Source organism: Carassius auratus, chromosome 41 (assembly GCF_003368295.1).
Source record: "Carassius auratus strain Wakin chromosome 41, ASM336829v1, whole genome shotgun sequence".
Taxonomy (NCBI): domain Eukaryota; kingdom Metazoa; phylum Chordata; class Actinopteri; order Cypriniformes; family Cyprinidae; genus Carassius; species Carassius auratus.
This window is the reverse complement of record NC_039283.1, coordinates 18,917,492-18,939,742: the sequence shown is the minus strand read 5'-3', so window position 1 is coordinate 18,939,742 and position 22,251 is coordinate 18,917,492. Positions and strand designations below refer to the sequence as shown.

The 22,251-nt window shown below is 36.6% G+C and overlaps 1 protein-coding gene across 9 annotated transcripts in view; it reads left to right on the top strand.

The window, feature by feature from the left end:
* The window catches only part of LOC113059175 (focal adhesion kinase 1-like), a 50,221-nt gene that overhangs the window by 22,218 nt on the left and 5,752 nt on the right, over positions 1-22,251 (top strand). For 3 of the 9 annotated variants that reach the window (XM_026227475.1, XM_026227468.1, XM_026227467.1), the window contains exons 8-27: positions 812-952; positions 1,281-1,358; positions 1,434-1,532; positions 1,616-1,733; positions 2,562-2,601; positions 2,897-2,955; positions 3,579-3,596; positions 4,775-4,831; positions 6,311-6,331; positions 7,126-7,223; positions 7,630-7,714; positions 8,863-8,963; positions 10,800-10,915; positions 11,103-11,203; positions 11,385-11,474; positions 11,781-11,985; positions 16,383-16,494; positions 19,366-19,452; positions 19,636-19,782; positions 20,551-20,664. In XM_026227475.1, coding sequence (XP_026083260.1) covers positions 812-952; positions 1,281-1,358; positions 1,434-1,532; positions 1,616-1,733; positions 2,562-2,601; positions 2,897-2,955; positions 3,579-3,596; positions 4,775-4,831; positions 6,311-6,331; positions 7,126-7,223; positions 7,630-7,714; positions 8,863-8,963; positions 10,800-10,915; positions 11,103-11,203; positions 11,385-11,474; positions 11,781-11,985; positions 16,383-16,494; positions 19,366-19,452; positions 19,636-19,782; positions 20,551-20,664 — 1,887 coding nt within the window. The remainder of the gene's footprint in view (positions 1-811; positions 953-1,280; positions 1,359-1,433; positions 1,533-1,615; positions 1,734-2,561; positions 2,602-2,896; positions 2,956-3,578; positions 3,597-4,774; positions 4,832-6,310; positions 6,332-7,125; positions 7,224-7,629; positions 7,715-8,862; positions 8,964-10,799; positions 10,916-11,102; positions 11,204-11,384; positions 11,475-11,780; positions 11,986-16,382; positions 16,495-19,365; positions 19,453-19,635; positions 19,783-20,550; positions 20,665-22,251) is intronic. The other 6 variants (XM_026227471.1, XM_026227469.1, XM_026227472.1 and 3 more) reach the window with 3 other exon arrangements.

Genomic DNA, 22,251 nt, shown 5'->3' with positions numbered 1-22,251 from the left:
AGCCACTGAAGAGAACAGGATTTCCCTGTTCTTTATTATAAAGGAGGACTTTTTGACTTTCACTCTCTGCTCCCCTTCCTCTTTATATTTTACATTCTACCCCAAAGCAGCCCAAAATCACCTCCTTTTTATTGGTTGCCATTAAACCCAAGTCCATGTCAAGAGGGAAGAGAGAATTACCGACCAGTTTTGGGGTTTTTAATTCGAGAACCTTTAGACTTTAAATGATTTTACATCTCTCAAGGAGAGGACCCTGGTTCTAACTGTCTAAGTATCATCTCTGAATAAAGAATACTTTTTGAAAAAGTTTGTGTAATTTGACAGGGCTTGTTCACACCATTAAAGATAGGTTTGAATGCTTTTAGGAACCTGTTTTTCCTTTTTAATTTAAATTAAGACCCCTTACTGAGATAAAACTATGTTTTAAGTGCAGAAATCGTTTTATTCATATGTTAAGAGATTTTCTGACTGTTGTCTTATTCTTGAGCCATCAAAATGATTCACGGGCCTTTATTCCTTTTCTCTAAAGATATTGATGAAGATTAATGTATTTTCCCTTGTTTACAGGTTCAAATGTCCCATTTTGTTGTTCTGTCTACACCTAAAGGTGCACCAGGCAAAAACAGATAGTCCTACCTCAAACATGTGCCACTGATTGAGCTTATGAATGGTGTATAGTTGTCTTATACTTATTAAACTTGTATAGGATGAAGTATTTGATCATCTCCAAAAATTCACACACTTCAACTTTAATGGTTTGTAATTAATGTCAATACAATACAATTTAGTCATTGGTATTTTGTCTTTGCAGGCTAAATCCCTGCGGAAACTGATCCAGCAGACTTTTAAACAGTTCGCCAGTCTGAACGACGAGCAGTGTATCCTCAAGTTCTTTGAGATCCTTTCACCTATATACAGATTTGATAAGGAGTGTTTTAAATGCGCTCTCGGGGTGAGTCGAGTTTAGATGGTAATTAATTCACTTCATTAAAACAAAGCCACAAGTCATTTACATGTGTTTACTCTCCTGATTTATTATTTCTGCCTTAATAGTGAAAGACTTATTTAATGGTCTGCAGTGCCCTCTGTTGGCTGAAAGATGAAGAATTTCTCAATGTATTCCTACATTGTAGTTTTAGTTGATTATTTCTTTTTAAAATTAGTGTTCATTAGTAATTATTTTTCATTGGGAGGGTAAAATCAATTTGCATTGTATTTATCATTTTGTGTGCGTTTCATGAAGTGTTTGAGTTGAATCTGTCTGGGGTTGTGTGTGATAGTCGAGCTGGGTGATATCAGTGGAGTTGGCCATCGGACCCGAGGAGGGCATCAGTTATTTGACGGACAAAGGCTCAAATGTAAGTAGTGTACGGTCTGATGGATTGATAGACAGTTGAACAGTGACTCTAATGTCTGTATCTGTTTCTTTGTAGCCAACGCACCTCGCTAACTTCACACAAGTGCAGAGTATCCAGTTCGAGGAGCGAGAAAGGAAGGGAGTGCTGCAGTTAGACGTGGCCGGAGCACCCGAGGTAACATCCACACACTTTTTTCAGTGTATCATTTTGTCTTATGTGTGGTTTTTATTCATGGATATGGTGTGTTGTTGTTCAAGCCTTTGACAGTAACAGCTACAGCACTGAACACAGCGGAGAACATGGCCGATCTCATTGATGGTTACTGTCGGCTTGTTAACGGAACTTCTTCATCGTTTATTGTCCGTGTACAGAAAGGTGAGACCACACACACACACACACACACGCACGCACACACAAATATAAAAATGTATTCAGGAAAGTTAAATGAATTAAATGAATCAAAAGTCACAGGAAAGACATGTGTGATCCTGGAGTCTGGACCACTAAACCAGTCTTAAGTCACTTGTGGTATATTTTTAGCAATACCCAAAAAACACTGTATGGGTCAAAATTATTGATTTTTCTTTTATGCCAAAAATCATTAGGATATTGAGTTAAGATCATGTTCCATGAAGATATTTTGTAAATTTTCTTATCGTAAATATATCAAAACTTAATTTTTGATAAGTAATATGCATTGCTAAGGGCTTCATTTGGACAACTTTTAAAGCCATTTTCTCAGTATTCTTCTCAGTTTTTGCACCCTCAGATTCCAGATTTTCAAAAAGTTGTATTTCAGCCAAAAATTTTCCCAAACCATACATAAATGGAAAGCTTATTTATTCAGCCTTTAAATGATGTATAAATCTCAATTTTGAAAAAGACTGGTTTTCTGGTCCAGGGTCTCATTTATGTTACAAAGTATTTCCATTTGAAATAAATGCTGTTTTTGTAACCTTATGTTCAACACAGAATCCTGAAAAGGTGTTTCGAAAGAACATGATTTCAAGCAAAATATTCAGCAGCATTTAAGTTTTCAACTTGAACACTAAATCAGCATATCAGAAGGATTTCTGAGGGATCATTTAGCTTTGCTAAATTAAAATATATTTAAATACAAAACGGCTGTTTTATATGTTAATATTTCACAATTTTACTGTTTCTTTTTTCTTGTAAATTTTGTTTTAAAATGTTTGCCAACAGAAGGAGAGAGAGCTCTTCCGTCTATCCCAAAAGCTCCAAAGTAAGTTGCAAAAACTCTGACCCTCAGGTATCCTAACCTTTCCAACAATTTGTCATTAGATAGATTCCGTTCGCCCTGTTCTTGCTCCTTTGGCCTCTTTGGCTCAGACATGTGGAATCTCTTAGTGTTCCCTCAACCAATGTGACCCGCAGCCCAGCTCCTATTATTGTGACTGTGCTAGTGCCCATCGGTTATGTCATCGCTAATGGAACAGATCAGTGTGGAAAAGGTCATGCTGTCATTTAGTTTCATTTAAAATGTACACGTTTCATCTTCTTCAACTTCTGTCACACAGATCAGCATACCATGAGAAAAGATTGCAAGGAGTCCGGGCCAAAGCCATCTCCGTTTCAGGTAAAGACTCATCTAAGAGGACTGTGATGTGACCTCACATTTTCATTGATAATGAACTTAATCCTTAACTAATTCCAACCACGTTATGTAACCCTCTGATGTTTTCTATGCTTCATTCTGAGCTGCTGTTCTAGAATTGTTTCTAAATTGTTTGTAACAGCCCTGTAATTGTAAAATACTCTCAAACCCTGTTGCAGTTTACAGTTTGTGTGGGTGTGTAGGGCATGTTTTGCTTGCATTATGGGGACTGAATGCCCCCACAAGGATCATTAAACCTGAAGTCACCTAAATCACATGGGTCAGTGGTCCCCACAAGGAAAATGGCTTGATGAAAGTACTAAAAAAATATCATTAGCTCAGAGTAGTAACAGTAGGAGACACTGGAAAGTCCCCACCTTGAGAATGCATGTGTTTTTAATGTGAATGAGAATGCATTTTTTCAAGATCTTTCTGTTGATGATAATGGTTCGGGGCTTTGTTTTATTGCATTGTGTAACAGCCGTGAAATACTCTTTCGTTCTGTTGTCTCTCCTCCGTAATGTCTTATGATAGACATTAATCTAATGCTTTCTCTTTCTCTCTGTCTCTCTTTTAATTCTTTTGCATGCTGATTGGATCCACAGATGATATTGGTGGGGATGGTAAAGTCCAATTTAATATGTCTTCTTGCTTGAGCGGCGCAAGTTATTGAATATTTCACAATATACGATCTTGAGTCATCTTGTGATTTTCAGCAGTTTTTCAGCACTACACATTTAAGTTTCCTATAGGCACTAGTTTTAGTATTAGATTCCATCTTTATCTTGTGACTTTAGAATATAAATTAACTTTAAATTGAATTCAAATATGTAAATTTCTGTTTTCTTCTCTCAATCAGTTTAAAACTGATTTGCTCAGAAATGTTCACAAAAGTGTCTACATGGTTTTTTGTACTTACAATAAAATGTTGTATTGAAACGTATTTGTAGGTAGGATAGTACAGTTAATTACTTTATTTTTATGAATGTAATTGAAAAGTCTCAAATTGAAAAACAATTAGGAAAACTTGCCTTTAAAGCAACATGTATATTAAATATCATCAAAAGGCAAAAAAAAAAATTTTTTTTCTCCCTCTAGAAGAACTATTTTCTGAAATCTCAGAAGAACTGTGAACAGATGCCTGCGTCAATGTTTTTCTTTTTGATAGCACCGTTTCAGTGCATTCAGTTCCCATGTTTCATCCCTGTGAACGCAAGAAAAACAAAATACCTAGGTGTGTGTCTGTGATCTCTCGCAGCAGTTGCTTGCAATGGAATTTGATGTTTTGATCTGGTAAAACTAGTCCGCTTTGCCACGTTGGAGACTTTATCTACTGGAAACACACATCCCTTTCTCTCACAGTAAGGGGAAAGTGTTTGCTCTCAGCGCTCCACTCATGGGACTTCACTGACAATCATTATGAATTGTCAAAATCTGTTGGCTTTTGCCGCATTGCAGCATAGAGAATATTTGACAAAACTTTTTCCTTAATACCAAACTGTAAAATAACCCATGACTTCATCTGTTTTCCCCCAATGATACTAATGCTTCGAACAGAAAGTTCCCCCTGTCAGCCAGATGTACTCGCTCTGTAAACACACTCGGATATCACAGCTGTGTGGATGTGATTGAAGCCAACTCAAGCTCCTGCAGAATACATAGACACCGAAACACTTTTAAACTAAGCACTGCAGCGTTAATGGTGAAGAGACGACATGTGTGATTGCCAAAGAGTGTGTGAGTCTCCAAGATGAGAAGACGTGGGGACGTTTGGATTTAAAATACTGTTTTCCCTTTTCAGAAACCGATGACTATGCTGAGATCATAGACGAAGAGGACACATACACCATGCCTTCCAGTGAGTACCACAGGTTCATTCTGATCTCAGACCAATATTATGTGCTTTGGCTTAAAATCACCGTAACACTGATTGTACAAGTCAAAATTAGATCATTTTGTATGTGTTGTCCACAAATAATAACTTGCTGAAGTAATCTAAAATTGTAAAGAGTGAATATTTCAATATGTCAGTATGTCTTTAGTGACTTTAAATCTGGAAGATAAAAGTTCTTCTACACGACAGACACCCTTGTATTAATTAGTTCAGCTGTTCAGTATTATAAAAGCATCCTCTAAAGCAAATACATCACTTTACACATTTTCCTAACCTTCTTCCCATTATCTGCCTGACTTGTGAACACGCTGTTTGGCATCACAGTCGCAGAAGCTCTTGAGACGTTTACAGCTGCTTGAGTCGGTGTCGCTTTCTGCTTAGCTGTTCATTTAGGTCTGAAACTGAACTCTAGAGTAACGCTGTGTTCAGTTTTGTCTCTTCCTTTCTGTACGCTTAGGTCTCAGTCAAACATGTGTGGGCTTCAGTAGAGGAAGCTGTATTGTAATAATAGAATGAATTGCATTCATTGACCAGCGTTGGGCACATGGACGCTGTGCCATGTGTTTAATGGACACATGAGATAGACATAGTGCTGTGGTGAGCTAGCATTCAAATGGATATGATGTTAAAGGTCCATTTTATAAATGGAACAAGCCATTAGCTTTGTCATGTTGTCATTTTGGGTAAATTATTTAGCAAATTATTGGAAAGAAAGTCTTGTCGCTGTAAAAACCTGAGCATGTGCACTATTGTTGTGCGATGTCCTGTAGAATATTAACCTTATTTGATCAAATTATTTAATATATTTTTTATTCATATTCTTCTATGTTTGTAATCTAAAGTCATGTAAATCTAAAATCATTTTACTGGAATAACATTGATAACATTTTTATAGTAAAGCATTTTTAGGGTTAAGTTACAATAATTAATAATTAATAGTAATTTCTTCATTACAATTTTACTTTTTTGTTTTTTGTAAGATATTGTTGATACATTTATCTAACATTCTTGTGGCTTTTCATGTTGTTGAAATGTATACATTACATATACAACTATAATACATTATAAATTTCATATGCCTTTTAATGTTTTAAATACATTACATTTTTTTAAAGCAAATTAACAAGTTTTTACCCCCAAAATACAGATTTCACTGTTAAACAGGGTGTTCTTTTTTATTTACCAATTTGCTTCACAGGCAGTATTGCTTTTAAGGAAATTATGCTGTTTAATATTGAATAAGTTGTTCACAACTATGAAATAAGCACATAAGTGATAAAATCACTGGGCCTTAATATCAAGATTTGTTTGGATTTTGTAAACATTGCTTTTATTAATACAAATTTCCTATTGTAAAATGAAGTAATTATCAGTTAATGGTGACCTTAATGTTATTCAGTGTTATATTTGCCACTTTGTTTTCTCTCGTTATTGGCACAACAGAATATTATGGACTAGATGAAGGTAAAAATGTTTCTCCTGCTGTTTTCATTCCCTTTTTTCCGCATGCTTGAACCTTCATGCGTGACGGTGGGGTCTGTGTGTTGGTTTTGCTTTGCCCGTTTGTGTTTCTTGTGGTTGAATCTTTATATCTTTCTTTATTTACTGATGTTGTAAATGGAAATAATTGTTTTGGAGTTTTATACACATATGCAGAATTTTAACTGACACCTTTAAGTTCCAATGAAGGTGCTCCGAACTGGCTTTGACACTTTTAAATATTGATGATCAGAGGGCTTATTCAAGTGATAATTGATTTGTTCTTCTTAACAGGACAATTCATCTTAAAATGAGGCTTCTATCATCATTTACTCAAACTCTCTTGGAGGTTTTTCAAAACCAGTATAAATGTCCTCCTTCCGGTGAACATAAAAGAAGATAGTTTGAAGACCAACAGTTGCTGGTCCCCATTAACTTTCACAGTCTGGAAGAAAGTACTGTGTAAGCAAATGGGGACCAAAACTGTTTGGAGCAACATGAGTGTGACTAAATGATGAAAGAATTTTCTTTTTTTAGTGAATGGTCCCTTTAATGCAGAACCATTTGTATGCATTTTTGATTGATAACTGGGTTGGTATGGCATGTGTGGGATGGATTCTATATTGAAAAGCATACTTTATATGTACTGATTCAGATAGACTGAAGAATTGCATGGTGTCTTTTCGTTTTCTGAGTACATGGTGGAAAGTGGTTTGTGATAGTCATATATGAAGTGGTATTTTTAAGAGTTTGTTGAATGAGTCCATTTTGTCTTTCAGCCAGGGACTATGAGATCCAAAGAGACAGAATTGAGCTGGGACGCTGTATCGGAGAGGGCCAGTTTGGAGACGTCCATCAAGGGATTTACATATGTCCGGTATAAATTACTTTATTACATCTTATTAAATTATTTAAACATCTAACTTATTTATTTAGACTAATGTTCAAATTACGTTTATTACACTAACTAAGGCTGCATTTATTTGATCAGAAATACAGTAAAACAGTAGTGTTGTGAAATATATTTAAAAACAAATTATAATATTAATTTTCAGTATTAATTTATTTTAAAATGCAATTCATTTCTGTGAAGGCAAAGCTGAATTTTCAGCAGCACTTATTCCAGTCTTTTAGTCATTTTCTGTCTATTTAGTGTTTATTCTATATTAAAGTGTGAATTACTCAATGTAATGATGATGATCAGAAATTATTTTGGAACAAAGACTAATGTTTTTTACTGAAACAGTTATTAAAATATTTTGTCTTATCTTTTGTGCTTTCAGGAGAACCCAGCTCTTTCCGTGGCGATAAAGACGTGTAAAAATTGCACCTCGGACAGTGTTCGAGAGAAGTTTCTCCAGGAGGCCTGTGAGTGTTAAATCAGTGATCCCCAGCAGCCTGTAAAAGCACTGCATATCTGTGTCATTCTCAATGGCTGCTTCCATCAGCATCCCATCACTGTAATTGAGAAGAATGTTTTGGTTAGTCGGTGCCGAAACTCCAAACATTTTCAGGATGTGGAGTTTGTAAGAGCACAGCTGTTGGCTTTTGTACACTGGAAAAGGTGCTGGTATGTGTGTGAGAGTGATAGTGAAGAAAAGGTCAGACACTTATAAACAGGACATGATGTTTTTACTACAGCTTTTACAGATAATTTTAATTAACTGTACAATTCAGTTATTTTGTCTGATTTAGATAGACATGATGCACATCCCACAAGTCTTGACAGCTGCAGCCTTTTGAAAAATAAACACACACTGGGTATAGAAGAGAATCACCACCTTTAAAATAATCATTTTGTTGCTTTGTAGCCTGAAATGAAGACGGGCAATTTATAACATCCAGGTGACAAATATCTTTTAATTTCAGACTGCACAGCAACAAAATGGGATTATTTTAAAGGGGGTGATTCTTTTTTTTTTCTATACCAAATGTATCACCGGGTTTCACACTGGTTGAGTTTACTGTAAACAAGAAGTTGTGACATTTTTATAAATACTATGAGAATAATATATTATACTTCCATTATACTTGTATTACAGTTTTAAATAAATGTTTTCTTTTTTTTTAATGTAATTTATTTCTTTGATGACAGCTGATTTTTTTTAGCAGCTAGCATTTTCTCCAGTCTTTAGTGTCAGAAATTGTTCTAATAATTATTCTAATTTGGAGCTCAAGAAACATTTCTTATTCTTATTATCAGTGTTGAAAACCGTTGTGCTGCTTAATATTTTTGTGGAAACCAGGATACATCCCCCCCCCCTCAAGATTCTTTCATTAATAGAAAATTCAAGAGAACCGAATTTATTTGAAAAAAAAATTTTTGTAACAATCATTTGTCCTTGCTGACACTTTTGATCAATTTAATTGATTGGTGCAGAATAAAAATAAACCCAAACCTCTGAATACTATGTTTTTTTTGTTTAGTTTTTTAACAAATGGAGTTGTGTACTGTATTCTTCTAAAATGTCGCAACCCTGATGTTGGATTAATTTTTTCTCTGTATGTTCCTGCAGTGACCATGCGACAGTTCGATCACCCACATATTGTAAAGCTGATTGGCGTCATTACAGAAAACCCAGTGTGGATCATCATGGAGCTGTGCACACTGGGGGAGGTGGGTTTTTTCGGATGGCAGGCAATCTGGGTTAAGTGTAACAGTTTGATTGAACACGTCTTAAATCTTCAAAGGAACGGGACTTGATATTAAACTCAAGTTATTCACAACGATGGCAGCCGGGTTAAGGCTGGAGGAATCCATCATGACTGCTTGTCACTTAATCCGGTCATAAAGGTGTAGTAAAGATGATTGCTAGTGGTGGCTGTTTGTCATTGCACGTCTCCGATGATTTTTTTTTTTTTTTATAGCATTTTAATTAAAATTGTGAATATAACTAAATGAAAATAGTTTTAAGTCTAGTGGGACCCAGACTCCTGGTTGAGAAAGCACTGACATAAGACCCTGTTTACATCTGTGTTAATATGTAACATAATGTCTCAGGTGATTCGATAAAAGATGAGTCGCTTGCTGTTTTTTTTTTTAATCATAGGACAAAAACATAAGAAAATGTAACACATTAAAATCCTATTTAGAAAATGTGAAATAATATCTTAAAGTTAAGATGCTCCAGTTTGTCATACATATATGATAGAGATGCACCAACTGTAATTTCCTTGTCCGATTCTGATTTTTTAAAATAATTTTTTGTAAGTGTGACCTGCCGATGATGATTTTTGTAGATTCTGATTTTCTTTGTAAGAACTATAATTCACAGCATACACAAACAAAAATCTTTTTTTCCCCAAAACTAATTAATTATTTACATAATAAAATAAATTATTACACATTATAAATTTGATTAAACCGATGTAACATAATTGCATTTACACCGCAAAATAGCAAATGCATATATAAATTATACGATTGTTTTAAATAAAATAAATAAATAAAACAGACAAATAAGAAATGTTGGGGAAAATGAAATGGTGCTCATTTGCTTTGTTTTCTGAACGATTATCTATCTCTCACTCAGACAGGCTGCACGAGCCTCATCTGGCATGACATCAATACATTATCAGTCTCTGACTTTTTGTTTACACTCTAAACTGTACGTTTTAATCAAGCTTCAAACTTCTTGTCCGGTCGGGCAAGTTGCCCCTTTCAAAAAAAAAAATCTACTTGGCCCAGACAAGCGTTAATCAAGCCCTGTGGTTCCCGCACAGTTTACTTTGCCCCTACACGTATAACAAATTGCAAACTTTTTGTCTTCTTCACTCAGAGTGAAGAGCTTCCACGCCAACGACATGTTTACATGCAGATTTGAGCGTAGCTGTGACGTCAAAAAACGGACTGGCTCGAAATCGGCAAACTGACCGGCCAGTCACCGGTAAGGGCCAATCGTGCGGCAAATCGACTAATTCCGGTCCCTGGCCGGTCGATCGGTGCATCTCTTTTATATAACGTTATGTGTAAATTTGACATGATCTACATGTTATTTTAGTTGATGCTTAATTATCTTTTGCAGCATATTCAATAGATGTCAGGCATATTTTTGAGAATGTATAATGTACGTAATAATTTACCTTTTACCCATTATTTTTTTTAAGCCCTGTTTATTTGAAGTTTAAACCCCCTTTTCAATGAAGTGGTTGATTGACAGGACCATTATGCATCAAAATGGACCAACATTTACACAACACTTAAGCATAGGTTTTTTTTTACACTTATGTGCTGTTGACTATGAGCAGAGGAAAACATCATAGCAGTGCTTTCATTACTAGTGCTGCTGATACAGATTGTAGTTTTCTGTGACTTATACAACAGCACCATCTAGTGATAAATGTTGATTTCAGATTAATTTGGTTTTCTGCGAATTTGCATAAAGCTGTTGAAATAATGTTTCTGGACTTACTGATTATATTTATGAATCTTTTCTCCTCTTTTGCTTTTCAGCTGCGTTCCTTTCTTCAGATTAGGAAGTACAGTCTGGATTTAGCATCACTGATCCTGTTTTCTTACCAGCTCAGCACAGCTCTTGCGTACCTGGAGAGCAAACGCTTTGTACACAGGTATGTGTCCACATCGTCCAAGCCATCATAATTGATAATGAACAGCAGCACCCAATTCCTGTTGAAAGTATCTGCAGACATAATCCCCATCTAGTAGCACTTCAGCATGAATATTTATTATAGAAATTATAGAAATGAGGTGGAAAGAACAACTCGGCATATTCTTAAGTAACGTCTTTTTTTTCAGGGACATTGCGGCACGGAATGTTCTGGTGTCTTCAGTGGACTGTGTGAAGCTGGGAGACTTTGGTTTGTCTAGATATATGGAGGACAGCTCTTATTATAAAGGTATTAATGTATCTTCTTCAGTACAGATCAGGAAGCCCACATAAAAACAGGTTCACTTCTGAATGTGAATCATTAAAAAATGAACAAGCCTTTACACCTGCCTGAATGTACAGTTCTCCACTTCTCATTCACACTAATTCTCTCTCTCTCTCTCTATCTCTCTCTCTCTCTCTCTTCACAGCCTCTAAAGGAAAACTGCCTATTAAATGGATGGCACCAGAGTCAATAAACTTCAGACGTTTTACCTCAGCCAGCGATGTGTGGATGTTTGGTAACAGAGAGAGAGTGTGTGTGTGTGTGTGTGTGTGTGTGTGTGTGCTTTCCTAAATTCCTCTGTCAGAATCAGAAAGTCAACATCCTTTGCATGTTCAGACAATGCACATTTTCCATTAGCATTATATTTATAGTCTAAACTTTTTAGAAAATATGTGTGAAGAGAGTTTTTAGTGGAGTAGAATTTTTATATTTCCATCCTGTGTGTGTTGTGAGAGTTTAATTAACAGTGTCTTTAATTAGTGCTAAAGTTGAGTTTCATCAGAGGTGGTTCATGTGTATCTGACCTTAGTTTGTGTTTTAGGGGTGTGTATGTGGGAGATACTGATGTACGGAGTAAAGCCGTTTCAAGGCGTGAAGAATAACGATGTGATCGGCCGAATTGAGAATGGCGAGCGTCTGGCAATGCCGCCCAACTGCCCACCAACCCTCTACAGCCTGATGACCAAGTGCTGGGCGTATGACCCCAGCAAACGACCACGATTCACCGAGCTCAAAGGCCAACTAAGGTCAGTCCACATGACTTTATCGAGATTCAAATTCTGGTCCGCTCACTATGCACACATTAGAATTTAAAGGCGATTTTTTTTTTGCATATGTAAAACTTGCTATTTTTCAAGCATATCTTTTTTCAATTTCACGTAGGTTGCTAGTAGTCATCTCCACACTTCCATTCACCATCCTGGTTTAGAGTGTCAAGACCACAGTAATAGCATTAGAGGGCACTGTAATGCTCTAGTATAAATGACTGTCTGACTACAGTGATTGTGTCTTGTACAGCATATGGAGATTCAGCCCAACACAGCCACACTTGACTAAGTTCAATGCAAACAACTGAGCAGTTTTTACCTGTAGAGCATTTTACAGGTTTTTTACAGCAATACTCTGGTTTCCTTCCAAGTCCAGGTATAATTTACTAATCTGGTTTAGGGCTTTATAGTTCCAGTACTTAGCTTTGTGTATATTATAAAGATTCTGTACATTTTGCGGGGAAGTCGTGGCCTAGTGGTTAGAGAGTTTGACTCATAACCCTAAGGTTGTGGGTTCGAGTCTTGGGCCAGCAAGTGTTGTGTCACTTATTTAACACTCATTTATTTTTCACTCACTTACCATGGTTGTTATGGTTTCGTGTAAATTTTCCAAATCCATATGTGCACTTCATATTTGCAATTTAGTTGCTCTTGTTACATTTGGTTAATGTTTATGTTGTACTTTATATTCACAAATAGTTTTATTATTTCATTTGGTACTCTCGTAGTTTGATCATTTATAAAAACAAAACAAAAAAATCTCCCCATGCTTTGTACTGTATTGTACAGTATACACTACCTTTAAAACATTTTGCATTGGGGGGCAGGGTATGCATAATTTTGTTTCTTTATTAAATTGATCAAGAGTGACAGTAAAGACGTTTAGAATTTTACAAAAGATTTGTATTTCCGATGAATGTAGTTCTTTTTTTTCTTTTTTAATTAAATTGTGCTAATGTTTAATCATTATTAAATATCAGTAAATCTTGGTGATCCCAAACTTTGAATGGTAGTGTGTATGTTGAGTGTAAATACTCCAAAAGGCATTTTAGAGGAAGTTTAATCCCATTAAGCCTTGATTCACCCTCTGCATGTCTATGGCACTTACTGTCTGGACCTGATTTCATAATATCCACCATGAGAAAAATCATACTCTCCTTCTTTTATCATTGAGGTTTTATCTGTAAACCTTTCAGGCGTGCACACATACAGCCAAACAAGCACAAACACACACACACTCCCTGCATCCTTCATGATACAATAGTGTGGAGTTCCCAAATGTCTGTTCATGTCCACACATGCAGTCAGTCAGTCAGTTCCCGTAAATGCTAATGGAGATGGAAAAAAGGGGAAAAAAAACGAGCTGTTCTTTGACAGCCTAAATCCCTAATAATCTGAGGAATCTTGTTGAATCTTGTCATACACGGATGTCCCAGATATCCAGATTGAGGAAGATATGTCATGTCGCATCTGGAGTTTAAACATTTTTATTTTTTAGATTTCTTGGATGGAGTGAAATGTTTTGAAAAGCATGTTGGAAAATACAGATCCCTTTCTCTACCCTCATTAAATTTGCGGTAGGTTTAAATGGTAGAACGTCTGTTTCTAGTATCAAAGCAGAGATTCAGTCAATATCCTGTTGTTATTACAAAAGAGAAGTAGCTTCTGTATGCTTGAGGTCTGTGATTAGTCGATTTATGGTCTTTATGATGTCATCTCAGGGTCAGTGTTGATGGGAATTGTTTTAAAAGCGCGTCACACTGAGAAATGGGCATTATGAAATGTGATGAAATCACGTGGGTTTGACACACAGGATGCTTAATCTCTATTAAATCCATTGGCTGTTCCCCAAATGTCTTTGTCAGCAGTTGCAAAATGAAAGCATAGTCCACTTCAAACAGCTTGAGGAATGAATCATTATGTTTGTCTTTGCACTAAATAGTTTTAGTCTGAACACTGAGACTTAATAAATATTTTGTGTGTCTGAACGTCCATGTATGTTGAGATGTTTGATATGATATTTGATTCCAGCTTGCATCACACACCTGGCTGGAAGTTTCAAGTATGCCTGGTAAGACCTTGATTAGCTAGTTCAGGTGTAAGTGACTAGAATATATAGACACTGTAACACATGTACTGAATTAGGTGTGATTGTTGTGTCACAATAACACAGTAAAAGCAGTCACGTTCTTTTAACAGAGTTGCTCTCAGCTGAGTATAGTAGCCCAGTAAAGTTCAGCTTAAACTTGAGAAATTAGAGTTAGAGGATGCAGATAGTCTGTCAATCACAGACAGACGGAGGATGCTAGACTGATGTGGTTTGTGTGAGTCACCTGTGCGTCGATAGTCATTTCTTAGATTCTGTATGTGTTATGTACGTCCGTCTGCCCACCTCTCTCTCACACACACACACACACACACACACACACAAATATTGTTAATCATTTAGTCCTACCTAGAGCTGTTAAGTCCAACCTTTTTATAACAATTCTTTTTTTACATTTTGTTTCATTTAGAAAGCTTTCAATTCTAATGTCATCGTTTGGTTTCTTACAGCTTTGATTAGGAAGAAATCATCCTCACCAAGAGCTGTTTTGGTAGATTTCAGTTTGGTTATTATTATTATTTTAAATCAAGAATGATTTATTATATAAAGCCTGTCTAGCCCAAGCCTCATGACTTTTCACTATTTTTGTTATTTTGTAATTTTGTTAATATTATTCTAAATATTTAAGAATAATTTTCTTTATAAATAGATATTAAGCATAACTTTGACATTTGACTTTTCATTTTATTTATTTAAAATTTGAAGCGTATTACTTGATTTATTATTAATTTTCTTAACCATTTTTGTTAAGAAACTTTTTCTTTTTTATATAATATTTGTGAGGACAGATTTCAGTCTTGTTGGTAATGGTCAAGAGCTTTTATGCCTGAAATAATCATAGCACCTTTTGGTCTGTTTAGTTACATTCAGCAACAGTATTTTGTCTTTTTTTTGAGAGCCTGAGACCCCTGCAAAAGTCATGGCTGTGTATGATGGTCTGGGTGTGGTGACGTTCAACAGGTCTGGATTGATCACAACAGGTGTCCCCTCTGTTTATCCTGCATCTCTCTCTCTCTCCATCCACACACTCTCAGAGATAACAGAGTTTCCAAAAATAGTCCCTCTCTCATTCAGCTTAGATTCTCTCACCCCAAGACTTACATGCTCCAGCCTTTCTTCGCACCTCTAGCGTTTTTGTAACCGCATCTGAGCACAAGGCTTTACTGAGGGGATCTATAAACTTTACATATCGATACTGTAAGGACTGTCTGGTGAGTTAAAAGGGCTTTTATTGAAGCTATTGCTGTTGGTGTGCTGGAGCTTTATTGTGTCTATGTTGGGGTCTATCATGAGCAGACCCCACCCCGAAACAACTCTCAAAGGTTTGGCGTCGGTAGGAGTAAAATGTTTTTGAAAGAAGTTTGAGAAACAGTCAAAATAATAATATTGTGAAATATAGAAATAACTTAAATAACTGTTTTCTATTTAAATAAAATTTTTAATGTTTTATTTTTAATTTTTATTCCTTTAATTTAAATTTAGTTCCATTCATGTCAAAGCTGAATTTTCAGCAGTCATTATTACAGTCTTCAGTGTTCAATGGTGCTTCAGAAATCATTCTAATATGTTGATTTGATGCTCAAGAAACAACACTTATTATTATTATTATTATTATTATTATTATTATTATGATTATTATCATAGTTGAAAAGAGTTGTGGAGCTTGATATTTTGTGAATGTAACATTGTAACTGTTTTTACTTTCACATTGATCAGCATCCTTGCTGAATAAATGTATTAATATCTTTAAAAAAAAAAGTTATGCACGAGGAGTTTGTAAATCTCAAGTGTCTCTTTTTACTCACACAGCAGTCTAGCATGACATAATATGACGGATTAAATATGTTTATATAATGAGATGCCTGTCTACCTCTTATTACGTCGACTACTTACAGCTTCTCAGGAAGTATTTGATTGTGCAATAGTTTGAAGAGTGTTTCAGGTATGAATCAGGGTTGGTTTATTTTCTGTGGAAGTCGACCGTGTGTGGGTTGGGATCTTACACTGACTCGTCTGTGATGATAGTGACTCCGCCTGTTAACCAGTTGCATAAAACTGGAGTTGTCTTTTCTTGAACTCACACCCATTGACAAGTATTAAAGCAAAGATTGAGGCAAAATTTGTCATTCGTATCGAAGAGATTTATTACCTACCAGCCCTCCAAGAGCGATCGCAAACTCTCGGATCCATATTTAGATCTCCTAAGGGGTTGTAGTTTTAGAAGAAGGATGCTGTTGTTAAATAGAGGTTTCCATCGGTGTTTGTGCAGTACCATCCTTGCGGAGGAGAAGGCTCAGCTGGAAGAGCGTAGCCGTATGGAGATGAGGAGGCAGGTCCCCGTATCCTGGGATTTAGGAGGCTCGGATGAAGCACCACCCAAAGTAAGTAACTGTGCCGGGCAATTTATTTTGTTAAACCCTCTGACTACTGATCTCCATGTATTGTCAATGTGTAGCTGACTAATAATGCAGAAAAGTACATCAGTTTCCATCATTGGATTGTTCGTGTGTATTTTTATTTTCGAATTTGAATTTGATTCTGAATCACAGAGGTTCAGTGTGATCTCAGGCTTTTGGACCCCCACTGTGCGTAACATTTGCTTCCCATATGCAAAAGTGTTTCTTCCCATGTGGTTCTCTGTCTTTGGTACTCTCTTCATCTGTCTGAGCAAGCTGTGTGATCAGTGAACATATTTGGATGTGTCATAATCTTTCCATATTTTAGTCAAACAAAAGACAGGTTCAAGCGCCATTTATCACTTGAAGAATACAAAGAAATCAATCACATACTGACTGATCGATCTATAAACTGATCAGTAATTCAGTCAAATTAAACCGCTTTTAGATGAAAATCAATGCATCCGTGAAATCAAGACTTGGAGTCAGTGTGTGCCAGCTTTGAGATCGGTATTTTCGCTCTTCAAAGTTGACAAAAATTTATTTTAGAAATATTCCGATTTCTGTGCTTTGAAAATGTGCTGTTTTTCTGGGAAAAAATCTTTAAACATATTGATGACTCATTGAGTCTTACGTCCTCTTTTAATAGGAAATACATTCATTTTTTTATTATTATTTATTAAACTACTTATAATAAATCATATTAAATAACTGATCAACTATTCAGAAAGGATAAGTTCAAATTGATCTAAAGTGACAGTAAAGGCATTTGTAGTGTTACAAAGAATCCTGAAAAAATGTATCGCAGTTTCTGCAAAAATATTAAGCACAACACAGCACAACTTTTTCAACACTGACCGTAAAAATAAATGTTTCTTGAACATCAAATCAGCATATTAGTATGATTTCTGAAGGATCATGTGACACTGAATACTGGAGTAATGGCTGCTGAAAGTAAATTACATTTTTAAATGCAGCCCTGGGGAGCATCAAACACTTTTTAAATAAGTGCATATTAAAAACATTCTAAAATCTTACCAACTCCAAACATTTGAATTGTAGCTTTTCTTTTTTGATTGATATTGATAATCTGTCTGTCCCTCTCCTGTGTTGCTCATGTTGTGGTGATTGATAGGCCAGGCTGATCTCTTCATTCGCTCTGTGTGTGGCTTAAAGCACCTCATACTTTTACTTTCAAACCCCCTCTGCTCTCTGTCAGACCCGCCAGTCATCCTGTCCAGGTGCTGATGTCTGTTTTTATGTTGACTGCTCACACCTGGCATTCTGCATTCATCCATGTCATGCCTTACTAAATTTCGTGTTAGCTGTTTGTGTCATGTTTACCCAGGTTGTTTAGCTGTCATTTTGTATGCGTGTATGTTTAGCCACAGCAACCCTTTGGTTCCCACATCTCCCTTTGCATCAGACCCCGCTTCTGCTTCAGTCGTTACTGCTGCACTGGTCCCTGCTGTTCCCTCAGGGGCCCAGGACTCCGTCTGATAAATAATTTCATTATTAAGTATTTGACAAAGATACTTAATCACTTAAGTGAGGGAAAGAAATATTATACAATTACATTAGACTGCTGTACTTTATTGGAGTGGGCAAGCTCTGATTGGTGGAGATCTTTTAGCAGAATCATGCCTATTGTAATTTTTCACCAGGTTTCCTTTTTAAATTGTTGCTTAAGTTTAAAAAAACAAGGACTGACAGCTTAAAAGCATTTAATAACCTTTGAGCTTACAGTAGGTCTGTATTCAGAGGTTTCTAGGTTATTGTTAAAATAATCAGTTGCCCTCTGAAGAAAGTTTGATGTGATTTTTATTTCCTGAACCAGACTGTTATTGACAAGTTATTGCTTTTAGTCTGACAAAGATTGAACTGTAATACAGTAAAGGTATTTTATTGACTCAACCACTGTGACTCTCAATTACCGTGGTGCCTTTTAGGCTTCAGTGTACAGTAGTTCTTATTTTAGAGCCATTTTAGACCATTTCAGTCACGACTGAAGAGGATTTAAAAAAAAAAAAAAAAAAAAATTAAAAATCTTCCTGTGTAGGAAAACTGCATGTTGCCTCTTCAGTGCATGTAAACTAAACTGTGCGCCAGACCTGATATAACATGTTTTTAATTCAAATTAAGCTTGAACCTGCCATAGCCATGCCTTTTTTTAGTTTTGTGAATCTCAAAATGTATTATTGCTTTATTTTCAGAAGCACACACAGTTGTAAAAAGATTCCCAAACCCATCCGCATCTCTAAACATCATTAACAAAAGGAAATTAGTTCTTAAAGTAGCCAGTCTTCATGTTGTTTTTTCTCCCCATTTAAACCCTTTTCTTCCCACTTAGTGTATGTTACTGTATGTTATCATCTACTTTTCTTCTTCTGTTCCTTTGTTTCCTCCTTTGCTCTTCTGGAGCTGTGGTCAGTCGACTGTCTCTATGAACGGTTTTATAAGGTAGATCAGTCCATCTGCTGTTTTTTTTTTTCTTTCTTTTTTTCCACCCACAGCTGAGCAAGGAGTATCCCATCCAATCGGATGAAGACTGTTTCCTGTCAATCAGCATTCATTTTACAATCCCATCCCTCGAATATATAATACCGGCCCATGTACTGTAGAACTATAATAACATTTCTGAAATAACGTGCATTGTGTTAACATTTTATTAACTGCTTGCATTTTTTGTTTGCCTGTTTTAATTTTTTCCCTTCGACAGCCTGAAATCTTCATCCACACAAAATGCCAAGAATATTGTGTGCATATATTGGTGGACTGAATTTAACAGCATCACCTGACATGAACCTGGTTGGTTAAGATATACTAGTATATTGACATAGTTGTGTGTGATTACAGCCCAGTCGACCTGGTTATCCAAGTCCCCGCTCCAGTGAAGGGTTCTACCCTAGTCCTCAGCACATGGGACAGCACAACCATTATCAGGTACAGTGCTTCTATTAGTCGAAGTCAGATGGGTAAATTGACTAAGACTCAGTTCCCATTACTAGAGTTTGAAGGAGGCACCAGACAACTAGCAAGTGAATTGAATAAAACACTAGCGAATTAACCCCTGGATGTACATAAAAAATGTAAGTTTGCTTTATATGTGCTTTTGGCATGATATAGATGGCAGGGAACTCTGGCCCACATGGCTTGCTTCCAGTGCCCGGTGGGATGTACCCTTCCCAGGCCGCAGGGACTGTGCTTGATCCCCACGACAGCTGGAACCATCGCAGGGCAGCTCAGGATCACATGTGGAATCCCAGCATGGAGGTTAGACATCTGCAGGATTTCTGAATGCTGAACTAAGCTCTGTTTCAACACCGATTGAGCTGCCAACATAAACAGCACTTTAGGCATCCCAGAGATGCTCCCAATGTGAAGGCTGTTTTAAACATTAATAAATGTCGGAGGCCTTTTAAGGTAGCTCATTTTAGCCAAAAGCTGCAGCAAGTTTGTTCTCAAATCATGCTGATGCCTTCATGCTCGTCTCATGGCCTGCATGACCTGAAATGAGTTGCTGCCATAAAGAACATGTCAAACCGATCACTTTGAGATTGTATTTTGAATTCATCGAATACTTTCCATGAAATATTCACTGTGCTGTCAAAAGATTGTGAACTTTACCTTATTGTCATCACCTGGATGGTCATCAGTGTTTTTTTTTTTTTTTCGTTATTTTGTTCGAGTTGTTTTGAGTTGTTCACGAGGCCCTTGCTTATCCTGAGCAGTTTAATTTACCACTGTTCTTCAGAAAAAAGACCAAACTTGGGCAATTGTTAATAGTGAAGCAATGCTTGAAGCACCACTCACACAGAAGTCAAAGCAAGCAGCTGTTGTTCAACAAGGCAAATTCTTGTAACTTGAGAAAACTCTGTGTGGGGAAATTCAGAATCTTGTGCGGAGCCTACAATCATAAATTTTCCCTTTGTAAAGATAGTAAATGTCCTGGATCTTAACAGAAGGTTGTTAAGGCAGCTACAGTATCAAGACTGGAGTGCCTGTTTGGTTTTGGTTGTTCATGATTTGTGTTTGTTTCAGGATGGTGTGGCTGTGTGTGCTGGTCTGTCTCAGCTGATGGAGGAGCAGTTATTGCTTCAGCAGCAGCAGATGGAGGAGGATCAGCGTTGGTTGGAGCAGGAGGAGAGACTACTGGTACTGATCCCATTCACCTTCACCTCTTCCATCCCTTCCTCACATTCATCTGCTCGTCTTTGTTCCCTAACCCTCTTATCCCCTCCTTTTTTGTCTGAGAATATTTGTGTGTGTTTGTGGTGTGCCAAGTTTTGGCTCACAGTCTCCGTCATTTGTATCTTCACTGTGTCATTATGTTCAGTTTGTCTCGCAGAAAAACTCAAACGCAGCTTCCTGTACCAACTAAAAAGGGCATGCAGAGCTCTACCACAGCAAACAACATTCATTCTTCTGCTTAAACTATTACTTTTCCTCACAAACAACGTCTGTTGAAATGAAATGTCTATAGGAATCCAAAAATGATTTGCTCATCCCGATGTCTTTCTGAATCTGTTTTTGTCAGTGGAGCACAAAAGGGAGTATTTTGAAAAGTCATGCTGCTCTTTTCCATAAAGCAACTGTTCATAGTTACAAGCTACAAAAATGACAACAAATGTTATAAAAGGTTTGTCCATAACTCGTGAGCTTTATTCCAAGTCTTCTCAAGTCAAACAATGTATTGATTAATAATTTTGATTGAATCATTAAGTCCATACGTTTAATGATTAAGAACAAATTCATTCTGATTAGTGAATCAGTTTATTAAAAAGACCTGGTTCAAAAGAACGATTTGTTCATGATTCTGACTGATTCAGAATTCACTGAATATTAAAGTAATAATGCATGAATTCTATGGGCAACTTATTTTTTTTCATCATTTATTTTTTGGTTTCCAGTATGAGCAAATAATTTCATTCGAGATCATCTATTCTTTTAAAAACCTTTTCTGTCATTTTTGACCAATTAAAGACAGGCCACATAAGATCTAAGTAATCAAAAGTCCTCTAAAAAGTGCATGATTTAATAACTGCTTCAAGGATGTTAGTGGTGCAACATTTCAGTAAACGCTGAATTTAACTTAAGCTATACTTACTTTTCCTGGTCAAAAATGACCTCAAACAGTCAAGGTTTGACCTTTTTCAAAAAGTTCTGGAAGGATAAAAAAGCATTTGCATGTCCATTAAATGTTTTGTGGGGTTTTTTTGACGTTGTGAGTGGATGAATGAGGTTTTGATCCTGGCCATTTGATACAGGTGCAGTTGTCAGGAATTCCTCCGTAATGAAGGGTTTTGTTGGCACTGAGGCGTGAGACGGGTAAACTCAGCCTGACCTACATCTGCTGAAAGCTAAATTACTGATCAGAGGAAGTTTTCATCTCTTCACAGATGTTATACGCAAATGTGCATGAGGGATAATGGGAGGGAAAGAGAGAAAACACTGAGCTAGGGAATGAGAGAGAGAGAGGAGGAGAGCAGAAAAGGGCTTGGCTTGGCTGAGTTGAGTTGAGGCTCGTCGGCTGTGAGTGAGTCAGTGTGTGCGTTTAATATGTCTCACATTCAGGAGACGAGTCACTTCACACACACACACACACACACACACACACACACACTCTGACTTATCTCTCACACACACACACGGGCTTGCTTAATGGAGATCCACTCCGTGCTCTTCTCCATGCTTAAGAAACGCCAGAGAGAAACGCTCACAGGAAGAGACGGGAAGATGCAG